Source organism: Neoarius graeffei, chromosome 12 (genome assembly GCF_027579695.1).
Source record: "Neoarius graeffei isolate fNeoGra1 chromosome 12, fNeoGra1.pri, whole genome shotgun sequence".
In the NCBI taxonomy this organism is placed as follows: domain Eukaryota; kingdom Metazoa; phylum Chordata; class Actinopteri; order Siluriformes; family Ariidae; genus Neoarius; species Neoarius graeffei.
The window spans coordinates 67,127,272-67,151,763 of NC_083580.1; the positions used below are offsets into that span (position 1 = coordinate 67,127,272).

General features: G+C 39.7%; 1 protein-coding gene across 2 annotated transcripts in view; it reads right to left on the reverse strand.

Moving 5' to 3' along the window:
• The window catches only part of zgc:100829 (uncharacterized protein LOC445149 homolog), a 50,651-nt gene extending 30,082 nt beyond the window's left edge, over positions 1-20,569 (reverse strand). The window contains exons 1-3 of one of the 2 annotated variants that reach the window (XM_060936280.1): positions 20,436-20,569; positions 19,488-19,830; positions 1,322-1,469 (exon numbers count right to left, since the gene is read on the reverse strand). In XM_060936280.1, coding sequence (XP_060792263.1) covers positions 1,322-1,469; positions 19,488-19,662 — 323 coding nt within the window. In that variant the 5' untranslated portion in view covers positions 19,663-19,830; positions 20,436-20,569. Of the gene's footprint in view, positions 1-1,321; positions 1,470-19,487; positions 19,831-19,986; positions 20,315-20,435 lie in introns of those variants that run through there. The other variant, XM_060936279.1, reaches the window with a different exon arrangement.
• Positions 20,570-24,492: the final 3,923 nt, after the last annotated feature.

Below are 24,492 nucleotides of genomic sequence, written 5' to 3' on the forward strand. Positions count from 1 at the left end.
AATATCAGTTTTTGAGATTTGTAAATTATTGCATTCCATTTTTATTTACAATTTGTACTTTGTCCCAACTTTTTTGGAATCCGGGTTGTATACTGATAATGTAGTCATAATGCTAAACACCATAAAATATGCTAGATCTAGGCCTTGGTTTGTTTATTAGTATTATAAATCCAATTTTGTCCTTACTGTACCTTTGTCATAATAAGGTATTTTTCTTTATCAGGAATTTCCAATAACATTCTGGCACAAAACTTGCCTCAAAATATTGGTAGGCATCTGTACTTTTGTCCACCTTTAGCACCTCTGGTGTATTTAGAAGTCCCAAATACTAAATAGTTCAGGATGTCATAGTGTCTCAAATCCGGTAGCTGGTTTGCCGAACATTTTACAAGTGGAATAAATACATTTGTGGGTAAATTAAGAAGAAGCAGCCTTTATTTTTGTCACATGTATGCTCAAGCACAGTGAAATTCCTCCTCTGCATTTAACCCATCTGAAATGGTAAAGACACGTGTGCACAGAGAAAGAAAGAGAGAGTGCAAGTACAGCGGGCAGAATAAATAAACATATGTTTGTGGGTAAATTATATGGATCTGTGGTGCCTGCATGTTTCAGCTTTTGGATGCAATGCATTCTGCTGGTATAAAATACATTTTTAATCATTTCAGAGAGATTGTACTGACTGCATTCATGTCGATTTTCATTATTAACTGTTGCAACCATGTTTCTTTGTTTGCCAGGCAATATGGCGGATGAATAATGCGTGATACACAAAAATCTGTGGCGTCAGTGAAAGACCTCTATCGCATCCCTCCCACAGATTGTTGCTGATCATTGGGATTCAAACTGGCAATCTCCCAATCATGCCCCCAGTGTGTAAAGAGGTGTGTATGGAGTCCCATATAGGTTTTATTCGCACCTTGCACCCAAAGTTCCTCTGAGAGACTCCAGAAAATGAATACTTTAGTTGCATACTTGTTACAACAACCAGTTGCATACTTGATACTGAGAGTAACAGTGCAGCGGGAGATACCCTAAATGTATTGTGATGTAATTCAGCACAAAATTGATATCATTATTGTGCCTACTCCTGGCCCTTCATGCTCAATGCACAAATTGACCCATGTCCAAATGATCTCTATTCACACACCAGAACTAACGGAGTTCAAATTTGATTGCCAAAATACAACGGTGGTTTATTCCAAAAATTCATAATTGTGCACGTGTTTAATGTAAACCATGACATTTCAAATATGACTTGAAGTGTAATACATGAGTACTGACTGTGTTGCAGTTAAACAAAAGGAAAATGTTTCCATACTGGGAATGGTTATGAAGACTAGCAGCTTTTCTCTCGCCAAGCCCTGAGCGGAGGATCTTGGAGGACTTGAACTCATCCACCTCTCCAATGACGATGACTTGCACGTCACCATCGCAGCCCAACAGCCAACTCACACTCTTACTGTGAGCTACATAATGAGAAACAGAAAAAGACACAAGGTTACTAAGAATAGGCTTTCGTTACATATAAATGCACATTTGTTACTGGCTAAAAAAAAAAAAAAAAGAGGAGAAAGAAATAATATACTGGGAAAAGAACAGGGTGTAAATCAGTGGTTTTACACATGTAATTGCTTTCGTTTCAGAAAAAGTGACAGGTACATAATGAAGATGCTTGGCAGCAAACAAGAGAAGGCTGTCGGAATGAACTGGTTCTTCTTGCACACCGTGTGGCAAAAGCACAGCATTCCAGTTTAACAGGCAGACATGCCCTTGACTTGATGATCAAGACACGATGGAACAAATAGTCTAGCTATGAAACAACGAAGTAGTGAGTTTATTATGAATTTCCTTGAACAGGCCACCATGCTATTGGTTAATGGTTTAATCTGCATTAAATTGATTAGTTTTGCATTCTACTGACTGACTGTGCTGGAAAATCTTCATCTGACCAGCTCCCAGCTGCAAAAACACACACCAAGCTGGTCAAGCTGGTAGACCATGTTTACCAGCTGGTTAATTATTTTCTTAGCTTCTTAATTACTTCATACTTCAATAAATGTTTCAGATTTTCTAACTACAGTGGTGCTTGAAGGTTTGTGAATCCTTTAGAATTTTCTATATTTCTACATAAATATGACCTAAAACATCATCAGATTTTCACACAAGTCCTAAAAAGTGGATAGAGAGAACCCAGTTAAACAAATGAGATAAAAATATTATACTTGGTCATTTATTTATTGAGGAAAATGATGCAATATTACATATCTGTGAGTGGCAAAAGTATGTGAACCTTTGCTTTCAGTATCTGGTGTGACCCCTTTGTGCAGCAATAACTGCAACTAAACGTTTCTGGTAACTGTTGATCAGTCCTGCACACCGGCTTGGAGGAACTTTAGCCCATTCCTCCGTACAGAACAGCTTCAACTCTGGGATGTTGGTGGGTTTCCTCACATGAACTGCTCACTTCAGGTCCTTCCACAACATTTTGATTGAATTAAGGTCAGGACTTTGACTTGGCCATTCCAAAACATTAACTTCTTTAACCATTCTTTGGTAGAGCGACTTGTGTGCTTAGGGTTGTTGTCGTCATGCTGCATGATCCACCTTCTCTTGAGATTCACTTCATGGACAGATGTCCTGACATTTTTCTTGAGAATTCGCTGGTATAATTCAGAATTCATCGTTCCATCAATGATGGCAAGCTGTCCTGGCCCAGATGCAGCAAAACAGGCCCAAACCATGATACTACCACCACCATGTTTCACAGATGGGATCAGGTTCTTATGCTGGAATGCAGTGTTTTCCTTTCTCCAAACATAACGCTTCTCACTGAAATCAAAATGTTCTATTTTGGTCTCATCTGTCCACAAAACATTTTTCCAATAGCCTTCTGGCTTGTCCATGTGATCTTTAGCAAACTGCAGACAAGCAGCAATGTTCTTTTTGGAGAGCAGTGGCTTTCTCCTTGCAACCCTGCCATGCACACCATTGTTGTTCAGTGTTCTCCTGATGGTGGACTCATGAACATTAACATTAGCCAATGTGAGAGGCCTTCAGTTGCTTAGAAGTTACCCTGGGGTCCTTTGTGACCTTGCCGACTATTGCACGCCTTGCTCTTGGAGTGATCTTTGTTGGTCGACCACTCCTGGGGAGGGTAACAGTGGTTTTGAATTTCCTCCATTTGTACACAATCTGTCTGACTGTGGATTGGTGGAGTCCAAGAGATGCTTTTGTAACCTTTTCCAGCCTGATGAGCATCAACAATGCTGTTTCTGAGGTCCTCAGAAATCTCCTTTGTTTATGCCATGATACACTTCCACAAACGTGTTGTGAAGATCAGACTTTAATAGATCCCTGTTCTTTAAATAAAACAGGGTGCCCACTCACACCTGATTGTCATCCCATTGATTGAAAACACCTGACTCTAATTTCACCTTCAAATTAACTGCTAATCCTAGAGGTTCACATATTTTTGCCACTCACAGATATGTAATATTGGATCATTTTCCTCAATAAGTAAACGACCAAGTATAATATTTTTGTCTCATTTGTTTAACTGGGTTCCTCTTTATCTATTTTTAGGACTTGTGTGAAAATCTGATGATGTTTTAGATCACATTTATGCAGAAATATAGAAAATTCTAAAGGTTCACAAACTTTCAAGCACCACTGTACCTCACTATCGGGTTTCCTGGAAAGGCAAATTTATCTTCTGTGATGGAGCAAAAATGTGGCAAAGGCAGTAATGGTCTACCCGTATGACCATCCTGTCCTGTGTTTAAGTCAGACTTAGCTGGATTTTTCAACAGCACAGGGTAACGCTAGTTTGTTTTAGATGTCCTGAGCACATCGTTTTTGATGAAGAAGCCTTTATTTGTCACATGTACACTCAGGCACAGTGAAATTTGTCCTCTGCATTGAACCCATTTGAGCACACACACATACCCAGAGCAGTGGGCAGCTATGCTACAGTGCCAGGAGAGCAGTTGGGGGTTGCGTGCCTTGCTCAAGGACCCAAGGCCACCCTATGTTAACCTAACCGCATGTCTTTAGACTGTGGGGGCAACCGGAGCACCTGAAGGAAACCCACATGGACATGGGGAGAACGTGCAAACTCCACACAGAAAGGCCCCCTGTTGGCCACTGGGCTCGAACCCAGAACCTCCTTGCTGTGAGACAACAGTGCTAACCATTAAACCACCATGCTGCCTCCCTACTTTTCTATACTAGCCAATTAATGAAGGACTCGCACATCATTATTACTGTTACTAAAAATTACTCCAGTGCTAAAAAAAGAAGAAAAAAAAAACAACTTCTAGACTGTGCAAGAAGAACCAGTTCATTCCAACAGCCTTCCCTTGTTTCCTGCTAAACCTCTTCTTTATGTGCTTGTCATATTTTCTTAAAACGAAAGCAACTACATGTGTAAAACCATTGATTGAATTTGAAATTAAAATAATGCAAGTATTTTTTCATACATCTCAACACATAGCCTACACACCATCTAACAAGCATCAGTACAAGTTCTCAAGAATTTATTAACCCTCTACTGCATGATTTATTACCTATACATAAAAATTAGGTTTTTTTCTTACTTAATATTACTTAAATAAGGGATAAAATAGATTTTTTTAAAAAAGAAAGAAAGAAAGAAAGAAAGAAAGAAAGAAAGAAAGAAAGAAAGAAAGAAAGAAAGAAAGGGGTGGTTAGTTGGTACTATGGCAACAATGCGCAATGGTGAAAAGTGATGTAAAATCTAATTGTTCCTTAAAAACGTAACTTTTTCCATAAAAATCTTAATTGTACTCAATAAAATTTATAAATATTTACACTGCTAAAAAAATATAATGCCAACTGTATTTTGGACTGTATGGTAATAACAACATGGTAATAAACACTGACACGGTTCCAATTACCAAAGTATCTGGACCATAACACAAACACAGATGTAAATAATGTTTTGGATTTTTTTTTTTTTTTTACTTCAAAATATTTTTCACAGGTGACACTGAGACAGCCCATCAGTAATCACTAGGGTCACGTCATGTCCATAGACTGTATAAAATCAAGTTCAATGATTTCTCAGCAGCATTATTTAACGCAATCAGTTGATGGCAGAATGGAAGGAGACAGTTTTTTCTGGGGAATGCACGCGCTCATGGCTATAGCTAGAACCCATGTTTCAGTTTTCTGAAAGGATTAAATATTCCTTTCATTTTAAATGTTTGCTTTGTTTGACGAAAATGAACCACATCACAGCCTACAAAAACTTGCCATCCAACATGTGGAAGCATATTGAGGGATGTAAACATTTTATTCCAAGAGAAAGCTTGCAGTGAAGTTGTCTGTACTTTTAGAGCTAGCGATAACATTACAATAGCTATGTAGTCTGGTTAGTCAAATGACTTTCTATGGATTTGCTCGCCAAGCTGCCATAGCCTTGTCCACGGCTAACGTTAACACATAGCTAGTTAACTTGGACACTGTTAGCTAGCATCTAAAAACGGAGTTATGCTAACATGAATAATGCTAACTTATCTGAAGTCCTTTCAGAAATGTTTTACCATCGCATCTCATCTCATTATCTCTAGCCACTTTATCCTGTTCTACAGGGTCGCAGGCAAGCCGGAGCCCATCCCAGCTGACTACGGGCGAAAGGCGGGGTACACCCTGGACAAGTCGCCAGGTCATCACAGGGCTGACACATAGACACAGACAACCATTCACACTCACATTCACACCTACGCTCAATTTAGAGTCACCAGTTAACCTAACCTGCATGTCTTTGGACTGTGGGGGAAACTGGAGCACCCGGCGGAAACCCACGCGGACACGGGGAGAACATGCAAACTCCGCACAGAAAGGCCCTCGCCGGCCATGGGGCTCAAACCCAGGACCTTCTTGCTGTGAGGCAACAGCGCTAACCACTACACCACCGTGCCGCCCATGTTTTACCATAATCTTGCCAAATAAACAGAATGTAGAAATGTTTCTTTTCTACTAGCGTTAGGCTCATTTAGCGTTAGGCTGATTCAAAGTTTGAAAAGAGTTTGCTAGCATGTCAGGTGGAGTTTCACTGACTAGTCTGTGAAGATTCTCAGTCATCCACATCCAGTCATCTTTTACCACCCACATTTCACTGACTAGCTAGCTTAGGCCAAGTTTACATTAGACCGTATCTGTCTCGTTTTCTTTGCGGATGCACTGTCCGTTTACATTAAAACGCCGGGAAACGGGAATCCGCCAGGGTCCACGTATTCAATCCAGATCATGTCTGGTCCGGTGCTGTGTAAACATTGAGAATACGTGGATACGCTGTGCTGAGCTCTAGCTGGCGTCGTCATTGGACAACGTCACTGTGACATCCACCTTCCTGATTCGCTGGCGTTGGTCATGTGACGCGACTGCTGAAAAACGGCGCGGACTTCCGCCTTGTATCACCTTTCGTTAAAGAGTATAAAAGTATGAAAATACTGCAAATACTGATGCAAATACTGCCCATTGTGTAGTTATGATTGTCTTTAGGCTTGCCATCCTTCCACTTGCAAGTGGTAAGTGACGCGCATGCCCGATATGCACTGGGATCACACACACAGCGGCTCAGTCCCGAAATCACTGCTCGTGCGCTTCACTCGCGCGCTCTGTGAGCTGCGCAGGGCCGGAGTGCGCACCCTCCAGAGGGCACTCGCTGTTCAGGGCGGAGTGATTTGGAGCGCAGGATGCCTGCGGAGCCGAGCGTATCCGTGTATTGGCATTGCTGTGTGCACGCGAATCGTGTATTGGCGTTGCTGTGTGCACGCGAATCGTTTTAAAAACGTTAATCTGATGATCCGCTGATACGGTCTAATGTAAACCCCACCTTAATGTTAAACCACCATGATGTCACAGCATGCGTTCATTTTGTGAATTCACATTTTTGTCTTTGGTAACAGCATTAGGTTTTGTAAGTGTTGGTGCAATAATACAACGACGCGCTGACAGAAAATGTACTTTTAATACTTAAGTATTTTTAAAAGCAAATACTTCAGTACTTAAGTAAAAATTTGACTGTACAACTTTCACTTGTATCGGAGTAACACTTGATCAGTGGGATCTGTACTTTGACTTAAGTGATTAAGTTGGGTGACATTGGGTGAGAGGCGGGGATAGGCCCTGGATAGGTCACTAATCTATCATGGACTAACACAGAGAGATAGACAGCCATTCACACACACGCATATCTACAGGCAATTTAGAGTAGCCAGTTGGCCTAATTCACGTCTTTGGACTATGGGGGGAAACCACAGCACCCAGAGGAAACCCACACAGGCATGGGGAGAGCATGCAAACACCACACAGACAGGCCCTAGTTGACCAGTAGTTTGAACCCAGAACCTGCTTGCTGTGAGGCAACAGCACTAACCACTGCACCACCATGTCACCCCAACTGTTCCTTACAGGACACAGCCTGCGCAAAGGATTTGTTGTTGACAGTGGTTATGAGGGTGCACAGTCCTCATCCACACCAGGGATCCAGGTGGAAAGCAAGGGAGCAGGACGACCAGGGCTGACAGGAGGCTGCACCTCCAATGATGGTTCCCAGGAGGATGGGAGTACGTGTCTGCGTTGGCCACAGGACTTGCCAGAGCATTTGGACCTCCTGGCTTTCAGCTTGTGTTCACCCTTCCACCAGTGATTCCAGGAATCACCCCCTTGTGGGCGTTGAGGTCGCAGGACTCCGAATTCAGAAGGGCCCAACGGTTAGTCAGTGCTAACAAACATTTAGCAATTATGTTTTTCCTTTTCTTCTAAACTAGCTCCGTTTTTTTAAGGTGGTTTCTTTTTACAGTTGAGACACTGCCTCATTATAGCACCTATACCTTCACTGATATTTTGTCATATGAAAATATACTCCTAAAAATACACAGCATAAATAGATCTTAAATTTACAGTATATTTAGCATAATGACCAGCTACTCCTTTTTTTTTTTTAAAGAGAGCAATTTAGGATCGGTTGTGATGAAGGTTTCTTTTTATAAAATCTTTTTCATAAGTAATGATGGTTGAGTTTAAAATGTTTAGTTAAAAACAGTATTAGGAATTAGGGCTTACAGACAGTTACTGTAGTTGTGTCTCTTGGAAATAATTCATCCAGATGTTTAAAAAAAATCCTAAGAATGGTTAATTTCTTAATATTTGTAATAAAACAGTTCAGAATGTTAGATAGTTTAAGTGAATAAAATGGCTTATAGTAAGATATGTTTATTGTCCGTTTTTAAATGATGTAAATTACTATACATTCTCCCCATAGCTCTATTGAACACCTGATTCTGATTGATCAAAAGGTTAATTTTCAATAATAGCAGGTTTGGTAGTGTTTCTGGCTGCAGGTTTTATATTAATCTGTTATTTCTACAGTCACAACTTACATACTGTATATAGTGACGTTTTCTGTGAGGAGAAATCATTTTGGAAGGAGTCTCCAGTGTGAGAGCTTTTAACAATCAGGGGTAAACCTGGAACATCAGGATGGAGGGGTTTGTGCTTTCTTGGCATCATGACAAGCTGCAAATTAGAAAACAGGAACTAACTTGTTTTATTCTTCCAGAACATTAGCCATAACTGTACACGTATAATATGGATGATGTGCTGTTCTTTAACAAATAAATAATTGTAGTTTAGGGGAAATTGCTGTAGAATGAAAGAAATAAAACACTTCAGGACGTGCTGTATTGGAAAATAAATCTGCTTTGTGTCACCGTCATGTCACGTCATACTCATCTCATTCTCATCTCATTATCTCTAGCCGCTTTATCCTTCTACAGGGTCGCAGGCAAGCTGGAGCCTATCCCAGCTGACTATGGGCGAAAGGCAGGGCACACCCTAGACAAGTCGCCAGGTCATCACAGGGCTGACACATAGACACAGACAACCATTCACACTCACATTCACACCTACGCTCAATTTAGAGTCACCAGTTAACCTAACCTGCATGTCTTTGGACTGTGGGGGAAACCGGAGCACCCAGAGGAAACCCACGCGGACACGGGGAGAACATGCAAACTCCGCACAGAAAGGCCCTCGCCGGCCCCGGGGCTCGAACCCAGGACCTTCTTGCTGTGAGGCGACAGCGCTAACCACTACACCACCGTGCCGCCCCTCACGTCATACTGTTATTGATCATTTTATATTAGTATAAGTCGCACATGCTGATTGGTAAGGAAATTCAGAGTATTTCTCGATAATCACCTTGAGTGCCTCAGCAAAATGGCGGCCAAGTGCTTTGTCACCGTAAGGGAGGAAGAATTACAACTTATGAACAAAAATGCTGTTCCTAAAAGCACTAAAGATGCTATGAAGTTTGGTCTAAAACTATTCAAAGGTAAGGTGGAATTGTGATTTATTTTATCGATTTCAAAACAAAAAGTATTTTATGTGACTCTGCATAGATAAGTGACAAGTCTGCGCCGCACCATTAGTACATTTGCATGCTGCTTTTGAAATTTGAAATAAATTATTACCTCCGCCAAGGAGGTTATGTTTTTGGTAGCGTTGGTTTGTTTGTTGGTTTGTCTGTTAGCAACATTACGGAAAAAGTTATGAACGGATTGCTCTGAAATTTTTTTCAAAAGGTGTGACTGGGCACAAGTAACAATCCATTAAATTTTGGCGGTGATCCGGATCACCTTCTGGATCCTGGAATTTTTTAAAGGATTCTTGGCGGAGGTTTGCACTCAGTGCTTTTCTAGTTTTTAATATGATTTTTTTAAATAATCACCTGTGCATTTATATTAAAACAATTATCTGCCTCAGGCTCAGTGAATACACTGGTCTACAGCCAAAAGGCTTCCGAAATAAATATCGTCAAACTTTACTAATTCTGGGTCACTGAGACCGAAAATGAAACTTAAAATTGTTCATTGGCTCGAGTTTTCAAGATTGGCTCTGTGAATAAATCTATGATTGGGTTTGGATAGTACTTACTTTTCTGCCAAAACAATGAATGACGTTGGTATTGCATCATGCATGATATTGTGTTATTCCTAGAAGTCACTGATGATGCAATCATAAGTCAACTTACATCACTCTGCTGAACAAATTGCCCTATATCAGTTCAAAAAAAAAAATCATACAGTGTTATGCGCTCAAGATCAAGTCTTTGCTTGACAAGAGATGCTCCGTTTCATGAATACAAGAGACAAGCTGCCAAAAAGCACTGAGTACACACTGAATAAGGACTAAACCTATTCAGTACTTATACATAATTGTTTTTTGCCATTTGGTTCATAATCCATTTTATTTCTATAAACTTTTTGCTGATTTTCTAGTGTTACGTAAAGAGAACAGGCGAAATGTCATGTAAACCAAACCATAAACACATGAGACCTAGCTTTACAATTTATACTTAAAATGTTACTATCTACACAATGCACATAAGTATAAAATGTAAAATCTGAAATATCTTGGAAGCCGTAGCCAGTCAGCTGTTTTGTTATATTTGAATTCAACACACCAAATTTCATAACAAACAGCCAATTTAATCTCTGAAGCAGTTCTGAAAAATTGTTGACCAGTGATATCAGTGAATAATAACCTCAACTTCATCTTGGATCTTATTTAAATAATATTGGCTGGCTTTTTTTTTCGTGGTCCATCAGATATATTCCATTCAGCTAGCACGATCTTGAACGAGTCAAAGACGAGTAACTGAATGAAATACATCTGATACCACAAAAAAGCCAGCCAATATTATTATTATTATTATTATTATTATTATTCCTACACACTCACTTCAGATCAGCATTCTTGAAGGCCAATGCTAGCTTACCCGCGACTCGGTGTTGTTAGTGTGGCAGTCCAGTTACCTTCCAGCCGGTGTAGCGTTCAGCAGTAGTGTCAGTGAAGGCCAATGCTAGTGCAGTCAAGCCAGTGCTATCGAGAGCTAGTAGCACAGGCTAACGACCGAGAAACTAGGGTTTCTGTCTCCAGACTCCTCTTCCATATACGCTCACCACTGTATTTTTCATTCATACTTCAGTATTCAATTCCCTATGTAATTTACTTCGTTACTTTTAAAATGAGCATAGACAACTATATACAATGGCGCGACCTGGCAGCCAAAATTCCCTGTAAATCTTCCGTATTTACTGAACCCAAATGTGGCAGCCATATTTGCTTACAAATTGTTACAGTTGGTCACTAACATGGAAGTTTTATGTCTCTGACGTGTCCCTTTTCCAGTTTTTCAATGTCCATTGGTATGTTTTTCTCTTGTAAATATGCGTGAAGAATATCTAATGAAGTTTTGGTAGCCTTTCAGGTGTTCAGCGCGTCTTCAATTTAAGTTTTCAGTTTATTTATTTAGTGCTCAATTATAGCATAGCTAATCCTTGCAGTAGCACTGGATTAGCCTCATTTTTTCCCCTTCCTGGTGGACAAAGAAATGCTTGTTCATGCGGAGCAGAAAAGTTGTCATCGGATATTCGCATGAGCTCTGACGTGTGCCATCATGTTGTCTTGACAACCATGCAATATCGTAAACCATATTCAACGCTCATTCTCCATTGGGTAGAGTGATGTAATACACGTAGGATACGCGATATGCTAACAATATTGCATGCTATCAAACTAAATGAATGAAACCTGCTAGGAGGGAATAGAACACGTTTTTATTCCATTGAAAAAGCGTCCTGTATGTATAATAATTCCCGATATTTCACTTTGCCTTCAGCAAATAATTGTTAAATAACAGCAAGCCCTGTTTTCTTTTATTCTTTACATACAAAATAAGAGATAGAGAACAGATTTATGGTGTATAAAACATAATTTGAAAAATTACGTGTTCTATCGTGTCAGATTGTACCAGGTGTAAAATGTTGTGCTGTCTCTAAGCCACTTTTGCTTACAGACTTCCTGGTTCTCAGTAACTCAAACCCTACAATCTTGTCACACTTCTTCATTATAAAACTAAATATTTGAACTCCCCCAGTCTGACTTATTATTACCAGCCATTTCCGGAGATATACACACACATCCCTAGACACTCATTTAGTTGTACAGATTACACAAGATTCACCGCTGTTGACTTTCAAATCTTTATTCACTCTCTTGCTTTCTCTCGTCAACCCCCTTTCTCTGCTGTCTGTTCTGAGCACTAGCACTTCCTGTAGACTTCCTGCTTTGTTGGCAGTTAATTGTTTGTGGGAATGGAACATGGCTTGCCAGATATTTCCTGTCTTGCTTTTAAAACTAAAGCAACCACCAAACCCTCGCTCAGGACAGCAGACACAAGCAGAAATTGATATTCCTCAAGTCGTATAGCATGAACAGAGTTGGGTTTTTTTCTGAACACAGAGAATAGAATCTAGTTTAAGAGTCTGCTGCGGTATTGTCCACTGTGTTTGAGGATATTGTATCAACGTGGTGTAGAGAAACAGCTGAGGAACAGCTGCGTATGTCTGAAGAAGAAAGAGGCCTCTCTGTTCGCCAGTGAGCCCTGAAAGGCACTTGATAATAACAGCTTTGTCTTTGGTGTGGCCGAGAAAAGGTTGGACCGACGCACAAGTTGATGCACTGCCAGCCTACACGTGACCTATAGTTATCAGAACGCTCCTGTTTGAACTTCTCATGATGAGTTCCGCTGCTGAGGCAGCCTGCACTCCCCTGAGTCATACCCTTTATTGCAAGTTCTCTCAAAAAGCCCACGCTTCTTTCATGAAAATGCTGACTGGAACAATTCTTCTAGTGTCAAAGCAGTCTTGTGAACTTGTATACTTGAAGCTTAAAATACTTAATATGCTCCAATTTAAGGTTTGCTAATCTGTGGTCAGTCAGATTCATTACACTTGGATCTTTAACATGCTTAGGCCTTGTGCCTCCTGTTTTCAACAGCTCTCTCTTTTCATGGATGTCTTCAATATGGCTTACGGAGGTGTCAAACATACAGCTGACCAATAAACATCTTAATCTGCGCCTCCAAATGAATTTTGAATCCGTGGTCTGAATCAAAATTGTCTTTTGGATTGTAATTGGATTGAAGGATGGGAAATTAGAGTGAGGTTTTTATTTGTATGAAAAAAAAATTATAGCAATAAACTCAGGATCATAAAGTCAACTACTGACAAAATGTGCTAATCTTCATTAGCAAGCAATTTCTCCCCAAGTTAGTCAGCGGCCAATTCCCAATTTGCTCTTCCAATATGACTACTACCAACCAGTAAAAATGAAGGATGAACATATTTCTTCTCCAAAATCAACCAGTGAAGCCAGCCGACGTGTGTGCGCACGCGTTTTTTTTTTTAAATCAGCTCATATGGCATCACACACTCAAACCAAAGTGCTGTCTACCCTCTTCCACATACATGAGCTCAAAGACACCTGGGATTACCTAGTGCTGCTTGTAGTACTCCTGGACGTGAATGGGTATCAAATTGTCAAGATTCAAACTTGCAATCGAGTTTCAATAGGGCGATTGCTTTTCTATTGCGCCACTCAAGACCCAGCAAGCTCAAAAAATAAAATTTTTTTAAAAAACCCACATCTGATATACTGTATAAACCCAAAACCATTTCTCAGTTAGTTCCATGCCATCCATCCATCACCCATAACCACTTATCTGGTGCAGGGTCTCAGACAAGCTGGAGCCCATCCCAGCTGACTACGGGTGAGAGGTAGGGTACACCCTGGACAAGTTACCGGACCAAACAACCATTCACACTTGCATTCACACCTACGGTCAATTTAGAGCCACCAGTTAGCCTAACCTGCATGTTTTTGGACTGTGGGGGAAACTGGAGCACCCGGAGAAAACCTACGCAGACACGGGGAGAACATGCAAACTCTGCACAGAAAAGAAAGGCCCCTGTTGGCCACTGGGCCTGAACCCAGAACCTTCTTACTGTGAGGTGACAGTGCTAACCACTACACCACCGTGCCGCCCTGCACCATGCCATATATAATGCAAATGAAATTCATTTCAGTTTCAGGTTGTAACGCTAAAAAATGGGGAAAAGTTCAAGAGGGGTGAATGACACTGTATGGTAAAACCGTAATTTGGATTTTTTTTTTTTTTTGCAGGATAGTGTATGCAATTTTTTTAAAGTAATATGTGAATATTACTCGTGTATGGTACATACTGACTATACTTTATATATCTTCATTAGTATCTTCAGAACGTAGTTCTTAGAGAAATGCAGATAAAGTAACACATTTATACAGAGTTGTTAATATGTCCTTGGTCGACTAACCTTTTTATCCCCCCCTTTGGCCTTACCCACTTGTTACTGGACTAACTAATGTGACTTGCTACCTAATTTGACTTGGATAAACTTTGTTTGATAAAATCTTAGACAAGGGCAGAAATCTAAACTGCAACAGGAAAGTCAGTTATGTCAATCCCAAGATAAAAGTCTGAAACCTATACGTTTTTCGCCCTTGTGTTCTTTTCTCATACCTTCTCACCCAGAAATCATAGCATGTATAAACCTGTTTCTAGGTTGAAAACACCTTTCACTCCTTTCTGTGGTTTCTCTGCTGAGATGCTTCTGGTGAACTTTCATTGCTACTCATTGCCAAAAACACAGGATGTATCTACCACATGATCAGCTGAACATTTCATCTCTGAATCATACCATATTTAGCCCTGACAGGCTTGAAAAGATGAGCAGACCAGTACAGTAAAGGTTATATTTGTATGTACTGACTATCATTCAGACAGTGACGTTCTTAAGGCGTGTTGTGACGAGAAAGTTTGGGCGTGTGTAATATCTTGGCAAAAGTTTCTCAGTCTAATTAGAACATTTGGTAGGAGTTGTCACTCTCTCTCTCTCTCTCATTATATACAAGTTATTCCACGAAAATCCTCATTGTACATGAGCTGATAGCTGACGAGGCGCGTAGCATTGAGTTGGCTATACGTAAGCCATGTATGATGAGAGATTGAGTGGAATAACTGTTATTCTATTCACATTCACTGGATTTTGAGAAAACATTTTTATTTTTTTGCAAATTCGATAAAGTTGGGACAAAGTACAAATTGTAAATAATAAAAACGGAATGCAATGATGTGGAAGTTTCAAAATTCCATATTTTATTCAGGATAGAACATACCATAGATGGCATATCAAATGTTTAAACTGAGAAAATGCATCATTTAAAGAGAAAAGTTAGGCGATTTTAAATTTCACAACAACAACACATTTCAAAAAAGTTGGGACAAGGCCATGTTTACCACCGTGAGACATCCCCTTTTCTCTTTACAACAGTCTGTAAACGTCTGGGGACTGAGGAGACAAGTTGCTCAAGTTTAGGGATAGGAATGTTAACCCATTCTTGTCTAATGTAGGATTCTAGTTGCTCAACTGTCTTAGGTCTTTTTTGTCGTATCTTCCGTTTTATGATGCGCAAATTGTTTTCTATGGGTGAAAGATCTGGACTGCAGGCTGGCCAGTTCAGTACCCGGACCCTTCTTCTACGCAGCCATGATGCTGAATTGATGCAGTATGTGGTTTGGCATTGTCATGTTGGAAAATGCAAGGTCTTCCCTGAAAGAGACATCGTCTGGATGGGAGCATATGTTGCTCTAGAACCTGGATATACCTTTCAGCATTGATGGTGTTTTTCCAGATGTGTAAGCTGCCCATGCCACACACACTAATGCAACCCCACACCATCAGAGATGCAGGCTTCTGAACTGAGCGCTGATAACAACTTGGGTCGTCCTTCTCCTCTTTAGTCCGAATGACACGGCGTCCCTGATTTCCATAAAGAACTTCAAATTTTGATTCGTCTGACCACAGAACAATTTTCCACTTTGCCACAGTCCATTTTAAATGAGCCTTGGCCCAGAGAAGACGTCTGCGCTTCTGGATCATGTTTAGATACGGCTTCTTCTTTGAACTATAGTTTTTTAGCTGGCAACGGCAGATGGCACGATGAATTGTGTTCACAGATAATGTTCTCTGGAAATATTCCTGAGCCCATTTTGTGATTTCCAATACAGAAGCATGCCTGTATGTGATGCAGTGCCATCTAAGGGCCCGAAGATCACGGGCACCCAGTATGGTTTTCCGGCCTTGACCCTTACGCACAGAGATTCTTCCAGATTCTCTGAATCTTTTGATGATATTATGCACTGTAGATGATGATATGTTCAAACTCTTTGCAATTTTACACTGTCGAACTCCTTTCTGATATTGCTCCACTATTTGTCGGCGCAGAATTAGGGGGATTGGTGATCCTCTTCCCATCTTTACTTCTGAGAGCCGCTGCCACTCCAAGATGCTCTTTTTACACCCAGTCATGTTAATGACCTTTGCCAATTGACCTAATGGGTTGCAATTTGGTCCTCCAGCTGTTCCTTTTTTGTACCTTTAACTTTTCCAGCCTCTTATTGCCCCTGTCCCAACTTTTTTGAGATGTGTTGCTGTCATGAAATTTCAAATGAGCCAATATTTGGCATGAAATTTCAAAATGTCTCACTTTCGACATTTGATATGTTGTCTATGTTCTATTGTGAATACAATATCAGTTTTTGATATTTGTAAATTATTGCATTCCGTTTTTATTTACAATTTGTACTTTGTCCCAACTTTTTTGGAATCGGGGTTGTATTATATATATGGTCTTACCATCAAATACTTTTATTCAATATTTTGTTGCTTTTTTTGTTTTTTTTTGGGGGGGGGGTTGTATTTGAGTAGAGTTTTTATTTTGTCCTCGGTTGGTTCAGCAACGCGTCACCATTTTGTTTTTCTTCTTTAGGGTTTTTTGTGGTTGGTAAACCAACTTAAAGGTTCATTACCACCACTGACTGGGCTGGAGTGTGGAACAGGAGATATGGGAGGGGGGGGATAAAATTATTTTAGCCATTTGTTTATTTTAAATACTAGATAACAAAGCCGTCATTTTGTTTTTCTCTACTCACAGTATGTGAGCTGATATCCTAGTAGATATATCTCTCACACACACACACACACACACACACACACACACACACACAGAGAGTACTATGCAAAAGTCTTAGGCACATGTAAAGAAATACTGTAGACCAAAATGGCTTTAAAAAAATAATGAAATTTAATGTTTCAACATTATTTAAAATAAAAAAAAATACCATAAACAGTCAACCATAATAAATGAAACAAAGTCAAAATTTGGTGTAAGACGACCCTTTGCTTTAAAAAATAAAAAATGGTAGTTTCAGTTACAATGAGTGCAGTTTGATAAGGAAGTGAGCTGTAGGTTTTACTGAGCATCTTCCAGAACCAGCCACAGTACTTCTGGACACTTTGTCACACTTGCTTCTTAATTTTGAAGCAAAACCCAGTCGCCTTCATCATGTTTTTTTTTTTTTTAATTTGAAAAGTGCTCTCTTATGTAACATGCTGCTTTGATACAGACATTTTTTCCTGTAAGATTTAATTTTGTGCTGGAAAAAAAAAAAGAATGTTTGGAACTCTAAAATGTTTTTGTACTGACTCGATAACGTAGAAGTCATAAAATAGAAATTTATAGCAAAGCATGTATGGGAAAAAAGGGTGCCAAGACTTTTGCACAGCACTGTGTATATATAAATAAAATTATTGTACATGTAGTGATGCATGTATAAAATTTTATCATCAAGATAGCCCATTTTATTTCTTCTAGCTTTAGAGAACTGAAAGTGCCAGTTTGAATTTTTTTTCCACCAGCTACTGAACTGAATTAGGGGAGAAGGACATGGCTTTAACAAGATCTGAAACTTAATGAAATGAAACCCCGAGATGTTTACGGTCGTTATGGCTTGTTAACTTAACAGACAGGTGGCATGATGGTGTAGTGGTTAGCACTGTCGCCTCACAGCAAGAAGGTCCTGGGTTCGAGCCCAGCGGCTTGCGAGGGCCTTTCTGTGTGGAGTTTGCACGTTCTCCCCGTGGGTTTCCTCCGGGTGCTCCGGTTTCCCCCATAGTCCAAACACATGCAGGTTAGGTTAACGGGTGGCTCTAAATGGACCGTCGGTGTGAATGTAAGTGGTTGTTTGTCTTTATGTATCAGCCTGGCAACTTGTCCAGGGTGTACCCCACCTCTCGCCCACAGTCAGCTGGGATAGGTTCCAGCTCACCCGTGACCCTGCACGGGATAAGCGGCTACGGATGATGGATGGATGAACTTGACAGTCATATTGCTTATGCTTTATTGTATATTTGGATTCATTGCATGATTACGGACATGTGGCTTACAGATCGGTTTGTTAAAGACCCCAGCTTAAAGCAGCCATGAAATAGTATAGGAGCTTTAATTTGATTCTGAAATGTTGACATGTTTCCTTTGGAAGTCAGGTAAACAGGGACAGGACGTGTCAAAGGGCTTGACACGACATACTCCATATCTTTAACCAAAAGACAGACTTTTCTGATACTTGGCTTAAAAAAAAAACAGCTAAATAAGAGGCCACAAGTTTAAAATTGATCTGTGTAGGATTCCTGACTGCCCATTGGTCCACTGTGTCCTTGTCATTTATCGTATCCTAAAGCGAAGATGCCCAGCCACCAAGCTTTTGGATCCCAATGCTCACTCACTCAATGTTTCATACACACGCTAGCTGTTAGTTAACGTGTATATCGGCCACTTTATTAGGAACACCCATCCATCTGCTGTTTTTGAATCAGCCGATCCCTTGACAGCAGCACAGTGCATAGAATCATAGATACAAATCAAGAGCTTCAGTTAATGTTCACGTCATTCAAACATCAGGATGGGAAAAATTGTGATCTCAAAGTGTAACTTTTACTGTGGCATGGGTGTTGGTTTGAGTCAGATGGATGAGTATTTCAGAAACTGCTGGGGTGTCTCCTGGGGTTTTCACACATAACAGTCTCTAGAGTTTACACAGATAGAACGGTGCAAAAAAACCCAAAAAATACTGAGTGACTGAGTGAGCGACAGTTCTGTGGGTGGAAACGATTTGATGATGAGAGGTCAGATTGGTTCAAGGAAGGATTATAGTAACCCATATAATCACTCTGTGCACCCGTGGTGAGCAGAAAAGCATCTCAGCATGCAACAGCAGAAGACCACATTGGGTTCCACTCCTGCAGCCAAGAACAGGAATTCTTAGACTTTAGAACAAGTTCCTATTAAAGTGGCCGGTATATATTTGTGTGTCACAGTTAGTTCATCAGGAATGAGTACAGACACACACAATCATCTTTTCAACACACAAGGGGTTGTTTGGAAGGAGAATGACATGCAGGAAGTGAAATAAGCGTACATCTACACAAACACACCATGTCTGATTGCATTTTGCCACGAATGGAGAGCATTTTGGTCACAGGGTGGGACAAATGTGTTCGAAAGCATTTGATTGGACACAAATTGGTTGAGTACAGGATGAATCATCGGTCGCTGCATTCCTGTACATTTTAAATGAGAATACCTATAATATGCATCCATTTTGTGGATTGACTCTGGATAGATTATGTGTGTGTATAATATATAAAAACGTGTGCGAGGTGAAGATGGCGTACCTGGCCTCAGTTTGGGTTTGCGTGGTTCTTCCCGCTCCATCTTCTCCTCACGTTCCTTCCAGCGCCGGACCTGCTCCTGTCGCATCTTCAGGAACAATGTCTTCTTCTGCTCTTCGTTCAGAGCATTCAAGACATCTGGGTCAATGTACATTTCCTTCAGGATCTGCTGCAACATGGCTGCGTGTGTGTGTGTGTATATATGTGTATGTCCAATCCTTTAGATGTAAAAAGTGCGTTGGAGTCTGCGCCTGAGTGCCGGCCCTGCTCCTGAGCCCTGCTGCTCGTTTGCTCGCTCACCACACACACACTTTCATCACTGAGCAGCAGCCAGCAGCTGGACAGGCTGTGGGGGTAAAAAAAAAAAATGACAAGTTACAACATCTGGAAACAATCTGCCTTCACTCTGGTGATTTTATAGCTCCGTTTGCTCGCTTACATTGTCAGTTTATAGCTTTGGATCAAGTCAGATTTTCTTGTGTAACTACAGTCCTAACTTTACCTTTTTCACTCTCTTTCTCGCCGTCGTTGTTAATTTGCCCTGCCAGATTCCAGATTCCTTTTCTCTAAAGCAGTGTGAGACTCCGGAGTGTCGTCAAACATGCTGTTTCTTTTGCCTCAATGGGAGGAGATTCCTCAAAAAAATCCCCCACCCTCTTACTTGAGTGCTATTTTAGCCTCTTTTTTTTTTGTGGCTGAAATTGAACTTCAAGAGCTGTGACTACAAAGAGAAGAGCATGCGTTTCTTTCAGATGTCCCTTAAGAACAAACATTTACAAGAGAAGAAGGAGTAAGATAGATGGAGAAAGATAGACAAAAGAGGACTGTCAGGCAGTTTGAGTGCAGAAACTAGAAGGGTGATGGGAGAAGAGATAGAAAGCAAAAATCAGTGTGGGAAAGATGAGTGGAAGAAGAAAGACTACAGTCTTGGAGAAAGACTACAATACTCACAGTTGGGTGCGGACGCTGTACAGCAGGCAATACAGATTGGGAGAATGAGTGCTGCTGTCCTCCTTGCCTTTGTGTATGACTTAGCTAGTGACATCACAACATTCCATACTCTCTCTCTCTCTCTCTCCCACCCACGCTTCTGCTTTCTCAAAAAATGCATAAACACACATTTCCTCTCTGCCTTGTGCAGTTCATTAGAAAGCAGAAAGTCAGGGCAGGTTGCTGGTGCACTAAACAAAGTTGCAGCATCCTGCTGAATAAAGCTGGATTAGTGAGAAAGTGACACAGGAAGAGTGAATGACAGTCAACTAGAATGTATATATACACTGACTTCTGAAATTATTTTACATGCATCTTTAATTATTTAAGTATTTTCTGCTTTTTAAAAATCACAGACAAGCAGATACATGATTTAATCTAGACAATTAAAGATCAACTCAGAACAAGAGTTGTTGAACTTGTCTGACCAGGGTGCGTTTCCAAAATCAAACAGCAGGGGGCACTGAAGATCAGTTTTCTACTTTTCCAAATAATGACAGAATTTCCTAGAAAAAGTTATACAAGTTTTATATAATTTTGCTTTTTTATTGAACTGAATTTAACTTTAATATTGTATTTGCTTAATCTAGAGCCCCAGATGCCCATATATTTCTTCTCTTTTTAATTCTTTCATGCATAAATGTATATCCAGTTTTGAGCCTTATTTCATTATTTGTACTTCATAAAACTTCAAATAGCATGTTCTAATGAATTTTGATTATTGTTTTTCCCCCCTCCTGAGTATCATTTACATTTCAAAGTAAATGGATTATCTGTGTGTAGGAATATCCTGAATAAAATAGGACAGATCAATAAAACAACAAAATAAAGAAATATAATATATGCAAAAGAAATCTTCAAATATGTTTATTAAAAAAATAAGGTCTAAAATATTTGACTAAAACAAAACTAGAGAAAATATTTTTAACAAAGTATACAAATATTCTTGATATTTAAAAATGTAAATATTAATAATTTAAGGCTGTTGCATGATGCAGCTGATTTAGGAAGTGGAAAAATTATACATCTTGAATTAAAAAAGTGGGGGTATTTTTTTTTTAAAAAAGCCAAGCTATTAATTAGAGTCTGCAACGAAATTTTATTTGCTTGTTTATTTGATTCTGTTTAGGATTAGGGATTAAATTTTATAAAGATAAGCTAGAGACATGCTGCTATTACTTCGTTTGTTTGTTTGTTTAAGATTAGATCTCAGTAATCTTTAGATTTTGGTCAACAAGAGTTGTTCTTAAACGTCTCAAGAGCAACAGAAATCAGGATAATGGTTCCATTACTGGACTGTTCCTTATTGTTGAGGTTGTACCCTCAGTGCTACACCTTTGATACCTTTAGTATCCATCCCTTTTGTTTCCTAGAAAAGGGCATCGAGTGATGCAGTTAAGGCTTTACTCTAAAAGGTGATTGAGGTCTGATAAAGGTACCACCGAAGCAACAATAAAAGGTCCAGTTCAGTACCATTTTTCCAAGGATGCACCCTGACCATTTTATTTTTAAGCAACAGCTCCATCTGCTGGTGAAGTGTATTCATGCAGTTCCTTTTTTCAGACTATTGTACCATTTCCACTTTCCAAAAATTATTTTGCAAATGCATAATAAAGCTAATTAATTAATTAATTAATTAATTAAAGGATCTACCTGTGTCTAAAAATGTTGGTCGAATTCATATTTACAGGAAAAATCTAATGCAGTAACCTACCTGTAGAACAGCAGAACAGTCAGATCACTTCACACATGGACGGTTAATAAAAATAATAGCCATTGGAGTAAAAGGTGTGTAAAAGTAAAGACCAGTTCAAGCTGACTGGAAGGCTCCAAGAACTCGGATGATAACTCTTTACAACTGTGCTGAGCAGAAAGGCATCAACAAATACATAACACGCTAAACCCTAAGGTAAGTGGGCTACAAGAGCAGAAGACTGCATGAGGTTCACCAGTTCAGACTGGTGGTGGTGGTGTAGTGGTGTGGGGAATGCTTTCTTGGCACACATGAGCCCCTTAATACTGGACCAATCCAGCATTACTTGAATGCAACATACTATGAGTGTTTTTGCTGACCACATGCATTCATTTATGGCATCAACTATCACACCTTATACTGGCTACATCCAGTATGATAACGCACCATTGCACAAAGCATCATTTCAGAAGTCGTCTTAAACTGGTTCTATAAACAGTGAGTTCAGAGTACTTTGATGGCCTCCCCAGTCACCAGAGCTAAATCTAATGAACATTAGATCTAGAATCGAGATCTAAACACCACCTTTGGGATATTTATTGGTAGAATGGAAGATTCCGACAGCTGACAAATCTGGAGCAATGTGATGCATTCATGTCAACATGGCGCAGAAACTCAAAGGAATACTTCTGCGCTGCTCTGGAACAAAACAAGGGCCCTACCCAGTATTAGTATAGTGTTCCTAATAAAGTGGGTAGTAAGTGTATATATTGGTGTTTTGACGAAGGTGGAGTCATCAAATCAGTGTCAAACATCTCCCATGGATCTTCAGCTGGGTTGAGATCTGGTGACGGCGAAGGCCACGGCATATAATTTCCATCATCTTCATCCAACCATTCCGTGAGCCCTCCTGCCCTGTCAGTGGGGCGGAGTCATCCTGGAAGAGACCACTCCCATCAGGACAGAGATGTTTCATTATAAGATAAAGGAGTCAGAAGAACTTTGGATCTGCTGTAATGCTGACCTTGAAAGAAAAAAAAAACAACAGCAGCAGGAATAGCTGTTGTCCACTAGATGGTCTACTTCAACACTACTGAAGAAACAATCTTGATTTGGTTCATTGATTTGATGTCACACAGCTTCGGTTTCAGTATTTGGTTTATTCTCATTATGGTGTGGCAACCCCACGGCACTGATACCACCACAGACACTTTAATAAAATACGACACAACAAGACACTGCAAGTCTTTTCGGTATAACGAAACTCCCAGCTGGTGGACGGACTTGCTGGAGAACCGAGTAATATAAACATGTGACTGAGACCCATTCATTAAATGCCTGTCATTCTCATCATGTGACTTAGAAGCAAGCAGGGCATGTTATTCATACAGCAGCAGAAAGAGCACAAATATAAACCAAATTTTCTTATCACCTTGTTTTCTTTTAATAATAAAGAAAACATTTTGTGTAACTAAAGTTCGTAATTCCGAGACGTTTTAATACATTAACAAAAAGTAAAAATTACACCACAACTGCAATTACTTTTCAAAAGTAAATGAGCCACAGATGATTAAAACGCTTGTAAAGAAAATGTACAGAATATTAGATCAGATTCTGTCCACATTCACTGGATATGAGCAATCGCGTGCTCTGATTAGCTACTCTACTACTAGGATATCAGCTCATATACCATGAGTAGAGAAAAACAAAATGGTGGCATGCATTGCTGAACCAACTGAGGATGAAATAAAAACTACTCGAAAACAAAACCCCAAAAAAGAAAAAAAAAAAGTATTTGATGGTAAGAACGTTTCTCTTATTTTTCAAGAATTATCGCATTTTTCACAAATTACTTCTGTCATTCCACCAGCTTGTTTACATTCTTCATCTTTAAGAATTAAAACTTGTTGAATATTTTTAGACTGGTTCAAAAGCTCAAAGAAGTTTGGGCAAAAAAAAAAAATCACTGAAATAAAATTAAAATTAAATTTTAATTTAAATAAATATCTAAAGCTATTATATACCTTGGCACGACAGCAAGATGACACTTTTCTACACAAAAAAACAAAACACTAAAAGTCAATTCATGCAGCCATCAATAGGTTAAGAAGTCTGTCTAAGCGGAAATGATTTTGTCGGACGTTTTGTATAAAGTCATTTATCGAATTTGCAAAAAAACTCAATTTCTCAAAATCCAGTGAATGCGGATAGAATAAAACAGTTATTCCACGAAATCGAGTCGTACATGGCTTATAGTCGACGAGGCGCGTAGCACTGAGTCGGCTATAAGCCATATACGACTCGATTTCGTGGAATAACTGTTAA